Source organism: Thamnophis elegans, chromosome 2 (assembly GCF_009769535.1).
Source record: "Thamnophis elegans isolate rThaEle1 chromosome 2, rThaEle1.pri, whole genome shotgun sequence".
Lineage (NCBI taxonomy): Eukaryota > Metazoa > Chordata > Lepidosauria > Squamata > Colubridae > Thamnophis > Thamnophis elegans.
The window spans coordinates 85,825,837-85,837,875 of NC_045542.1; the positions used below are offsets into that span (position 1 = coordinate 85,825,837).

The following is a 12,039-nucleotide window of genomic DNA, read 5'->3' on the forward strand; positions in this document are numbered from 1 at the left end:
GGGGCAAAACTCAATAACTGTCCTGCATAGCAACAGAAATGTTGGGCTCCAATATTGGTCATAAATTGAGGACTATCGATATCATGATGTGCATTTTCATCAAGACCAAACATATTGATGAAATATCACATGCCATACCTACAAATCAGTCTTGATTGATTTGCAAGGTATCAAGAATCCACATGTGAAATGCTACCCAAACAAACAGAACCAGGAATTTAATGTGATTCTGGTTCCGGATGGAATTGTATTCCTCTAGAAGGAGCACACACTTGTGATATGCTTGTTATCACATTCAATATAATGTTATGAAAGTTGTGTATAAAGTTATGAAAATGTAAATTCAAATTGAATATTTGAAAAAAATATTCTAATAGTAACAATAGTTTGACTCTGGAACCAATTATCCAGAATTGGTGGACGTCCTCTTCATTAGTTGCGCTCAAACAGAAGCTAGAAAGTCATCAGGGATATTCTGATTCCTATCTACAATAAGGGGTTGGAGCTGTTTGCATACATGATATTTCTATTCTCTGGCTAATCAGTTCCTAGTTATAGCTAGATTAGAACTGGTTGGTTTACAAAAAGAATGTGTTTTATATGAAAAAGAGCTGTTTTTAATTTTCCTATGTTACATTAAGAGTTTCTCTATTACATTTCTGTCCTTCCTGTCTTTTTTTCCAATTCTAAACAGAAATATGTTAGAGCCAATTAAGTTGATGAGTAAGACTAGCTCGGCAATATTAAGCCACTGCTAAATATTTTCTGCTGTTGTATAAAAGGAGATATGCCTCCAATTTGAGTTAAGCATCAGGCGTTATATTTTCTCACTCAAGTGAGCTCCACCTTCTCATTCAAGTTTGTGCTTTATAGATACACATATAATTGGCTAGATTCTCCCCTTCATGTGATTCTGATAGATATTTCAAAATTATCTCATCCCTCTTACAATACTCTCCTTAGTTATTAATAATTCATTATGAAATTGAAAAAATGCACTTCATCTAAACATTAGCCTTCATTACTTCCTCCGGTCTTTTTAATAATCAGTGTTGTCTACATAATAGGACTGCATAATTCAATATACTTTATTTTTTAATTTAGTGCTAGTATAGTGCAGTATTTAAGATGTTGGACTTGGACTGGAATTATCAGTGGATAATTTTGAACTCTACCCAGGCTACTTACGTTATTATTCAGATAAAATGAGTTTCCCCAGGTATGCTTGCACAAGGAAAACATGATATAAATGCAAATAACTAATATTACTGGAATTTATTAAAAATAAATATGGACTTTTATATCTAGATTACTTTTGAGTGCTAATAGGATGGTGAACTAGTTTATAATAAAATACAGGTAATCCTCAATTTATGACCACAATTGAGCCGGAAATTTCTGTTGCTAAGCAAGATAGTTGTTAAGTGAGTTTTGTCCCATTTTAAAATCTTTTTGCTATAGATGTTAAGGCAGCAAATCATTGCAGTTTAGTGAATCATCTGGTCATTAAGTAAATTTGGCTTCCTCCATTGACTTTACTTGTTGGAAGCCAGCTGGGAAGGTTACAAATAATGATCACATGATCTGGGGACATTGCAACCGTCATAAACACATGACAGTTGGCAAATGTCTCAATTTTGTTCACATGACTGGGGATGCTGCAACAGTCATTGTGTGAAAACTGTTCATAAGACACTTTTCAGTGCCATTGTAACTTTGATTAGTCACTAAACAAATGGTTGTAACTGAGGATGAGCTGTAAATAAACTACTATAAGTGCTTTATGAATTATGTATTTACATCTAATATTAACTCCACCATCCTCCATTGTGTCTCTGCATGGATTTAAATGTGTTTCATAAAGGTTAACTTTAATTTTTGTTTTGGGTGCAGCCTGGCATGGGAGCAAATACCTTAGCTGCATCTATGGGTGGACTAAGTCTTCAGCCTGAAGGATTAAGACCTATCAACCTTCTTCAAGAGAGAAATATTCTTCCTGGAACCCCCTTGCAAGCACCCATTCCCAATTTGCATCAAGATATTCAAAAGCTCAACTGCAATCCCGAGTATGATTAATTAATACTGCTTGTAAAATAATAAATCTCTTCAATTTCTATTATTTTGAAGGTTCTCCCTAGTCTTTCTGGGTATTTTAAAGTATTTAAACAAAAACAGACTGAGAAAGATTAGGGTTAGGGTTTAATTTTAGTACATCAACAAGAAGATACCTGAAATGTTAGGTTTTAATCACATTTATAAATCCTAAATCATTACTTAGATGTCTGCCACAACTCTTGATAAAAATACAACTCTTTATTCACTGGTGAATAAAAATTTACTGTATTTTTTGGAGTATAAGAGGCTGAAAAGAGGCTGAAAATCTGGGTGCGTCTTATACACGAATACATTTTTTTGCCTCCCAAAGCCCCGCCCCTTCACCAAAATGACTGTGTACAGCCTTATGGAGGCTTTCAGAGAGCTCTTGGGGGGCTGGAGAGTACAGAAATAAGCAAAAAATGGCCGTTTCCCCCCCTCCAGCCCCTAGCAGCACTCTATAAGCCTCCACAAGGCTATGCATGCAATTTGTTTTTCAAAAAACGGGCCCATTTTTTGCTCATTTCCCCCCCTTCCCAGGACCACTCTGCAAGGCTATTCATGCTTTGGGGGGGGGGGGGAAATGGGCCAATTTTTGTGAAAACCGGGCCGTTGGGAGGTTTGCAGAGTGCAAAAACTTTTTTTTCCTTTTGGAAAGCTCTTTAACTGATCGATGAGAATTACATTGATCAAGTGCTGTGCCAGCAGAAACACCTACCTATCTACTGTATTTCTCTCTATCTCTATTTCTCTCTCTCTATCCCTCTACCTACCTACACAGACACTCTCTTTCTATTTCTCTCTCTCTCTCTATCCCTTTTATCTACCTAGCTAACTACTCTCTCTCCCTCCCTCCCTCCCTCCCTACTGTATTTCTCTTTCTCTCCCTATCTATTCCTCTACCTACCTACCTACTTTTTTAAAAAATGTGCCTCTTCAAAACCTTGGTGCATCTTATAATCTGGTGCGTCTTGTACTCTGAAAAATACGGTAATCTGTTTTTGATGGTTCCAATTAATCCTATGTAAAGGAAAAAATGTAGGCTCACATGGTTCTTTCTATACATAACAATTGTACCTGAATACTTTCTGTAAGAAGGTTGAAGTTATTAAAATGATAGCTGAATTTAAGATTGGATCCTATAAGCTAAAATAAAAATTAAAAAGCTGGCATGATATTCTTTTTCAAATATGAGAGCAGGGAGAGATTGTAAAGAAACAGTTATCAGTTCTTATGTTCATGGATGAACAGAATAGATAGCAAAATGTATGGACTTTATTTGGCTCTGTTGTGATAGGGTATACTAATTACATTTGTGGGTTATTTGAATAATTTTCAGATAGTTAAAATTTTATATGATGGTTATGATATTGAGGTTTATATTTGTATTCAGGAAGTCTTCAACTTAGTGGCGACCTATGTGAAAAAAAAGGAGGGAAAGGGGAGTTGTGGCCTTATTCCAAAGTTTTGGTGGTTTCTTCTCCCATTCCCAGATCACATGGTTGCACTTGGCAACATAGCTGTATTTACAATTGTTTGCAGCATCCTGTGGTCCTATGGATCACATTATATGACAGTTTTGCCACAAACAAGAAGTTACTTAGATTTGCTTGATAACTGCAGTGCAACTTTCACTTAACAACCACCACAAAAAATCAGGTTGGTTATGTGAGTGACCCAACTTACGACCATCACAACACTTGATAGGAATTGGCAGATTCCATTACAGTCGTAAGTCAAGCACTACCTACGCCACTACATTGCAATTAAAGTCTACAATATAGCAGTATTTTTCAGCTGTGTTGGTATGTCCTGCTGGAATGTCAGTTGCACAAGGCACTGCTTCACAATTTCATAGCCCAAAGAGTTTGAGAAGATAATTTCTACAATGCTGATAAGCCAAAGCTTCGTGATTAATCTTAGTACATACAAATTATGGTCTTGCAACTGGGGAATACCCAATTTACTAATTGCTTGAATCAAAATAAAGCTCTTATTAACTTGCTGTGGGTTTCAGTGGTTTGTTATAATAGGAAGCAAAATGAACATTGGGTAAAAAGGATTATTTGCACTTTTTCTATATTTGAGTATATTGCTAATGCACATTTAAGTTTTGAGAAATGTAAACATGTTTAAACATTTGAAAGTTAAATGCTTTCAGTAAAATAGATTCTGAAAAGAATATAAGGAATCTTGTTTTGATGCTTGATAGTAACAGTTCTTTTAAAACAAAAAACTAAATATTGTAGAAGCTGTATTCTTCCCCAAATTGCAAAAATTGTAAGCACCTTTAACTACAGATTTATGGATTGCCCACCCAAGTGACTGTGTCCATCAAGACAAATGTTATAGAAATTATTCATACTTGTATGCTTAATATCATACTTGTATGCTTACACATGATCATCTGTATGAATGTAATTAATCAATTATGTTAGATTATGTTTTGTGAATAGAATCTAATGCTTGGTTAGCAATTTATGAAGGCTTCATTAGAACTAAGCATTGGATTCATTTGTTTTCCTCAGTGAGAAAATATTTTGTTTGAAGCAATGAAAACCTGAGGTCAACTTTGCTATTTTCTGCATCTCTTCTTTCTCAATTGCCAGCTTTACCCCTCATATGTTTCTGTTATTTTTATTTGGGTTTGCTTTTGAATATTTAAATTATATATAGATTTGTATTCTAGCTTCAGAAATATCCTGTTAGATGTAAGGCTGTACTGTAGATATTTAAAAAAACAACAGTTTGCAAAGGCTATTTTGGATTCTGGTGGTGAATAAATAGTATAGATCCAGAAGTATATTTTTCAAAGTGTGGTGTTACGTTTTTAATGTTTTGTTTCTAATTTGGTCAGGATATCTACTTGCTTTACAAGTTAATAAATGACTGTAGCAGGAGATAGTTTGGTTTAGCAATTAAAGCGCTAGGATACAAACCAAGGGGCTGTGAGTTCTAGTTCTGTCTTAGGCATGAAAGCTGACTTTGGACCATTCACACCCTTAACCCATGACGTCAAGCTCAAGTGACAAACCAGTCAGTTTAATTCCTGTTACAACCAATTTGGTTGGCATTTGGTTGATCAAAAGAAAAAAAAAGAGATCCCTGCTAGGAAAGAAAAAAATAACTGGTGTAGCAAAATCCTACAAACTATTAAAATTTAGCATTTGTTATAGTTTTCCCCCCCTAAACTGAATGCTGCATAAGATATAGGGTGGTCCCCATTCTTCAAACATAAAGAGAGAGAAAAGTAATGACTGACTGTGGAGATCAGGAAGGTTGACACATTTAGTAATTCTTTAATCCTTTGATTTTCCATATAGGTTGTTCCGGTGCACCTTGACTAACATTCCTCAGACTCAGGCCTTACTGAATAAAGCCAAATTACCCCTGGGGCTTCTACTTCACCCTTTCAAAGATTTATCGGTATGTTATTTAATGTTTGAAAATGTTAGGGTGTTGATTTTCAGAAATACATAGCCTATATTCAAATTACTCTAGTCAATATTCTTCATATTATAAGAAGTGTGGAGTTCAATTCTCCAGCTGCAGCCAATTCCCAGAATTCTGGGAGTTGAAGGCCACTCATCTTAAAGTTGCCAAGTTTGACACTGCTCAACACTGCTCTAGATAATAATAGAATTCTACATGCATGTATTATCCGTAATTGTCTCAGAGATTAATTCCAGAAATTTCCTTTGATGTATGTAATCTGTTGTCATGGCCAAATTTGAGAAACTCTGGCTGCAGCAGTTTCTACAAATAAAAATTCCAAAATCTAGTTTTGTTTTTGGATGATTCTCTTAAATTTTAGGAATTTTAGTTTATTGATTTGGGTATAGTACAAATTATTTAAATAAATTAAATCCTTTAACCAAGAGGAATTGAAATTGAAAATTAGAAGAAATTCAAATGAAATGACTTTACCAAAAGTGGCATTTTGTGTAAGTTGCTTTTTTATAGTCCAGTTACAGCACCATACGGTATTTTAAATATCATTTATTTATTTCATATGTATGTATGAATGTACAGTGCTCCAACAGTGATGAAACTTTACACAGATTGAACTAAAGATTGATTGATTGATTGGATCTTTCAGTTTTTTCTATATGTTTATCTTTTAAGGCATTTCAATAGATAATATTTAATCAAAGTTGGGAGTATATTTAGTATCGTTTCTTCCCTGATTTTAATCTGCTGTGAAGGTTGTGTTTGCAAATAATAAAGAGTTACTAGGCTAGGGAATAACCTTGTGGGAAATGGGACATCAGTTGTTACAAATTAAACAGTCTATCTTGTCTCCTCATAATATATTTATTTTTTACATAACTTTTACATAATTGTCTGCTTGAATGCAACATACAACATTTTATATAGGTTCTCATCTTCTGCATAAACATACATTGTTAAGTGTGTTGTCCAAGTCCAAGTAATTTATTGGTAATATATTATAAGATGTTTTATGAACATTCAGGTTTTTTTTCTGCTTTCAAAATAAAGCAGTAAATGAATATTTTAATTTTGTCTACAAGTATGAAAACTGCAAAGCCATGTCTCCCACTGGCACACGACTTTAAAGCCATCTCTTAATTTAGAATCTCATGGGAAAAAACACTAGATTGAAATCAGAATTGCCATTGCAAGCATACCTGTCAAGGCTGTCCATTTTTATTGTCATTATCATTATTTAGTCTTATGCCAAAAAAAAAAGAATTAAATTATACTTGATGACAAATGTTCTTAAACAAATGACTCAAACGTTCCTCTTTTCAGCAATTGCCTGTAGTAACTTCTAGTACAATTGTGAGATGTCGTAGCTGTAGAACGTATATCAATCCTTTTGTCAGCTTCCTTGATCAAAGGAGATGGAAATGCAACTTGTGCTACAGAGTGAATGATGGTGAGTTTTTTTATGAGTTTAAATCCAATAAAGAATCAGTTGACTTCATGTTAAGTTCTTAATTGTACACATGTATACATACAAATAAGCTGTTTGATTCCAGTAAAATACATTTATGACATCAATCTCTAGCTGCTTTTAGGTAATTGAACATATTATGGGAATAAATATTTCTTTAAAAGACTACTAGGCTGAAAAATATTATATAAAATACTGTAAACCTTGAGAGTTACACTGGTTTATAAAGTGTATTTTCCTCCTATAGTTCCTGAAGAGTTTATGTATAATCCTGTCACAAGAGTTTATGGAGAACCTCATAAAAGACCTGAAGTTCAAAATGCCACTATTGAGTTTATGGCTCCTTCTGAATATATGGTGAGATTCTGCCTCCCCACCTTTCTTTCTCTTCCCCTCACTCCATGTTATATAATGTGTAGTTATAATACCTTGTGCAGAACTACTCTAGCTCAACATTTTTCTTCTTTTTTTAACCTTTATTTATCCATTCTTGTATAGCTATTATACAAGCTATTATGAGACAAAGTGACTGCATATAGTTGTAAGAGAACTTTGCTACCTCTTAGAGCTTTCAAGTAGTTGGTTGGATTCTCAAACTCTTTATCAGCAGCTTCCTTCTCTATTAAAAACTGCTCTTAAAAACAGCACCCTTTCATATACTGTGAAGTGTTATTAGAAGAAAAGTCAAGTAGTGTGTCCTTGCTTATGGAACAAATCGGGCTCTATGGAACTGTGTCTTGTTCCGCAAGTTTAGTTATCTCATTTTCCCTTACTTGTTGATGCTTATGCACTGTAGTTCTAGGAAAGCTTATTGATCTTACATTGCACCAGAGAAAGAGTTATTTTTCAATGAAGACACACTTTTCAGTCAGTTTATGGGTTCATGTAGTTTCTGTGACAGAAATGTGGGAGTAGTTTGTCATTGCCTTCTTTCGGACTCCACCAGCTTCTGTGTCTAAGGCAGTGACATGCGGTGAGGTTTATGGCTGGTGAAGCAGCAATTTTTTTAGACTTGTGGACTTCAACTCCCAGAATTCCACAGCCAGCCAGGCTCAGTTCCGATTTAAAGTGGTAGCATTTGTTTTTCTCCTTTGCTAAATAAGTTTCCTTTCTTTTTCTTCTCCCTTCTCCTCCTTTCTCCCTCTCTCCCTCCCTCCCCCCTCTCTCAAACACATACACACGCACACACCAGGGACGTGCAGTCACTAGAGGCAAGGGAAGCGGGGCCTCACCAGTCTCCTGAGGGAAAGGAAAGAGTTTTAAATATTTTTTTTTAAATAATTAAAGCCAGGATAGTTGCTACCAGATTTCAAGTCACAGTGGCTTGGTGTCTGCTCTCAGTGTTAACTAGGAGGAGGCCAGAGAACTCGGGGCCTCCTTTGCATAAGGAATTTTTCGCCTTTTAAAAGTTAAGAAGGAGTTAAAAAGCAAAAAATTTAATATGCAAAAGAGGCACTGATTCTCCCGCCTCCTGATCTGGGAGCAGCGAATCATGTCTTGCACTTGAGCGACTGCGCAAGTGCAAGGGTGATTCTGGAGAGGTTTTTCTTTGGCCACCAGCCGCCATTTCTTCAGCAGCAATTTCTTCTCTGCCCAGCATTTTCTACTGGGTGGCTTGCCCTGGCCTGCAGCCAGCCCAGCACCGAGCGGGGAGGACAAGGAGGAGGAGGAGGAGAAGAGCGGTGATTCCTTGTGGCTGGCTGGGGAGGGACTCACTGCTCTTCTCCTCCCAGCCAGCCACCCACCCACCCACCTCCGCCCGACCTGCTCCCTGCCTGGCCGGCCAGCCGGCACAAGGATTCACCGCTCTTCTCCTCCCAGCCAGCCACCCACCCACCCCCGTCCGACTTGTTCCCTGTCTGGCCAGCCGGCCGGCACAAAGACTCACCGCTCTTCTCCTCCCAGCCAGCCAGCCCACCCACCCCCACCTGACCTGCTCCCGCGAATGTCAGCGGGGACGAAGGAGGCGGGAGGGGCGAGGCAGCAGAGTGCGGCAGCGGCGAGAAGCAACACCCCCGCCGCTGTGTCCGACAAGCGTCTCGCGTTTATGTCCGTCATAAACCCGAGACGCCTGTCGGACACAGCGGCGAGGACGTTGCTTCTTGCTGCTGCTGCACTCTTGCCTCACCAACGGTAACCCTCACCACACGTCACTGACACACACACACACACAAACACACAAAGTTGTACCAGGAGGATGAAGTTTGAATTCCTCCCCCTCCCTCCGACCCACACGTACCTTTTCCAGCTGTTTCAAAGAGGATTTCAACTCTGCTCTTGCCTGACATCATGAAAAGAAAAAAAAATGTAAAAAGTAAAAGGCAAGAGCTGAGGTCAGGCTGGGCTAGCTGCTGCCAGGGTCACCGTGGATGACTCTGCTTAACTATTTTAAAAAGCTGCTAAAAAGCACCCTCTACAGGAGGAGGCAGGAGAACGATGTGCCTCATCTATGTCAGAAATTTTTCGGCTTTTAACCCTTGCTTAACTCTGCTCGAATGATCATAAAACGCCAGACTAGATGAGGCACGTCATTCTCCTGCCGCCTTCTGTAGAGGGCGCTTTTTTTAGACGCCTTTTTAAACAGTTAAGCACTAAGCAGAGTCATCCTTGGTGACTTTGGCAGCAGCTAGCTCAGCCTGACCTCAGCTCATGCCTTTTTCCTTTTACATTTTTTTTTCTTTTCATGATGACAGTGGTGAGGCTCTGCCTCCCCTGACTGCACGTCCCTGGTCTAAGGAGGACCAAAATGTAGGCCTCTCTGCTTCTAATCCAACACTTCAACCTCCATCCATACTGTTCAAGATTTGAAAGAAATATTGACTCTAATGTATTGCATCTTTACAATAAATATATATTTTTATGTCATAGGGGTTCTCAGTCCTCTAAATCTTTCAATCCAGTATACTACCATTTGCTAGCTTTTTAAAACACTGTGTGGTGTACATACTATGCTTTTTCTTTCATTTTTCTAACACAAATTAGAAAGCAGAGTTCAGTAAACTTGCTACAATTAAAATTTTCCATTTTCACAATAGAGAACTACTCAAAAATAGATTATAATATGTAAAAGTGCATTGTATTTTTACGGTATTAAAAATTCAGACTACCTTACAGCCAAGTAAAAAAGTCAGCGGTCCTAGATTGACATTTAAATGTTTATAATTGTGTCTTGTTTTTTCAGCTACGTCCACCTCAGCCTCCTGTGTACCTCTTTGTATTTGATGTGTCACATAATGCAATAGAAACAGGATACTTAGACACTGTCTGCAAGACTTTGTTGGATAATTTAGATCTGTGAGTCCTTTGCATCTTTTCAATCTATTGATGTAATCTTTAAAATTCATATCTGTCCGATCCTGAACCAAGCACAAACACACGAAGGGGTAATTTTGTTCTGTTTACTAAATAAATAAGAGTTGGAAACAGATGCCCTTGCAATATAAAGTCCTCCCTCCCCCGAAGTTCAGCAGTTTTGCTTTACAAGTGTTCCAAATCAAAGCAACACACAGGAGAGTTATCAGGTGGAGTCCCTGGATCAAAGCATGGAGCAGATTCGTCAGGATCTGTTTAGGATCATGACAAATTGTTTAGGATCAAAGTCAGGGTTGCAAGGTTCACAAGTCAAGGCACACGGAGTCGAAGTTAGGGTGCTTGTCTTCATGGAACAGCTTGTACTTGCTGCTCCATTTTAATAGAAGCAACCCCAGTGCAGCTCATGTTAGGGCGAGACCTCTTCTGTGGTGAGCAGTCTCACAGAGCACAAAGACTCTACTCTCTTTGCAGCCTGTCAGGCTCTTGTGTTGAGAAGGGGGAAGTAATTCTGCACTGTCATCTTCAGAAAGTGACAGCAGCTGTGTGTGTTGTTTTGGACTTACCTCTTTGCTTGCTCAGGCAGCGGTCTGTCTGATGGTACGTGGGCTGGCTGCTTGTTGTTTGTCAGCACTTCTGAAGCTGGCTCTGGCTGCTTATTGTCTGTTCCTTCCTCTGACTCAAAAATGAGCCCACCAGAATGTATAAAATTATAGTTACGAGAGTATTCGTTATTAAGGTATATTTACAGAATTGAAAAACAAGATAGCATAAACAATTGTTTAGCTTATTGCACGTTGACATCAGTATACAGACAACATAAATTTACACAAACCTGCAATGATGAAAGTTTATGGACCTTTTAGAATTATCTGTAATCCAAGTAGCATGACTCGCAACGTGATTTGAGGCTCATCTTTTAATAAGAATGGATGAACTGTGTTGAACTGAAGTACATTCTTTAGGAAATGTGTCCATAATCCGAAAGGACAGTTTGCTTAAGGAACTCTGTATGTTGCAATGTTTATAAGAAACAAATAAAATGTCTCTTTCTGTAATGAAGGTAGAATTTTTCTCCATTTCAGAATATCTCCCCTGGGTCGTTCTCTGTCTTTCTGTTTTGTTATCTTATTGTCACCCTAAAATTCTATTCCACTACTTTGAAAATTAATAACGAACCCAGTTGAATGTGAGCTTTATAGCTGTTCATGGAATAATAATTTATTTATCTACACTTAACATGTTACATGAAATGTTGTTTTAGGAAAATATATAAGTTCAACTTAAATGTGTACACTTTATATATTTAATGCCTAGCCCTCAATTTCTCTGCTTCATTTTCAGACTCCCAGGGAACACTAGAACAAAAATAGGCTTCATAACATTTGACAGCACAATCCATTTCTATAGCCTCCAGGAAGGTCTCTCACAGCCTCAAATGTTAATCATTTCAGATATTGAAGGTAAGAAGAAATAATCTCAAATACTAAATTTATGAAGTATGCTTTATGACTCTTGTCATATACTCCTAAATTGGAACATTAATCCAACACTTTTTCTGTTTTCAAAGAAGAAAAAAACAGTTACAGGACAAGTCTTGGTACTTTGCTATTAAAGATGATTCTCAGTCATACTATAAGCTAGGAGAACAAGAAAGGAAAAAGAGCAAATGTCCTCTAGTCAAACACAGCTAGAAAAACACTCCTAGGTAGAATATG

At 37.4% G+C, this 12,039-nt stretch overlaps 1 protein-coding gene across 1 annotated transcript in view; it reads left to right on the top strand.

The window, feature by feature from the left end:
- Window positions 1-12,039, top strand: part of SEC24A (SEC24 homolog A, COPII coat complex component) — a 43,130-nt gene that overhangs the window by 16,652 nt on the left and 14,439 nt on the right. The window contains 6 exon segments of the mRNA XM_032238896.1: window positions 1,894-2,066; window positions 5,418-5,520; window positions 6,868-6,994; window positions 7,260-7,369; window positions 10,194-10,306; window positions 11,666-11,784. Of these exon segments, the coding sequence (XP_032094787.1) occupies window positions 1,894-2,066; window positions 5,418-5,520; window positions 6,868-6,994; window positions 7,260-7,369; window positions 10,194-10,306; window positions 11,666-11,784 (745 nt within the window).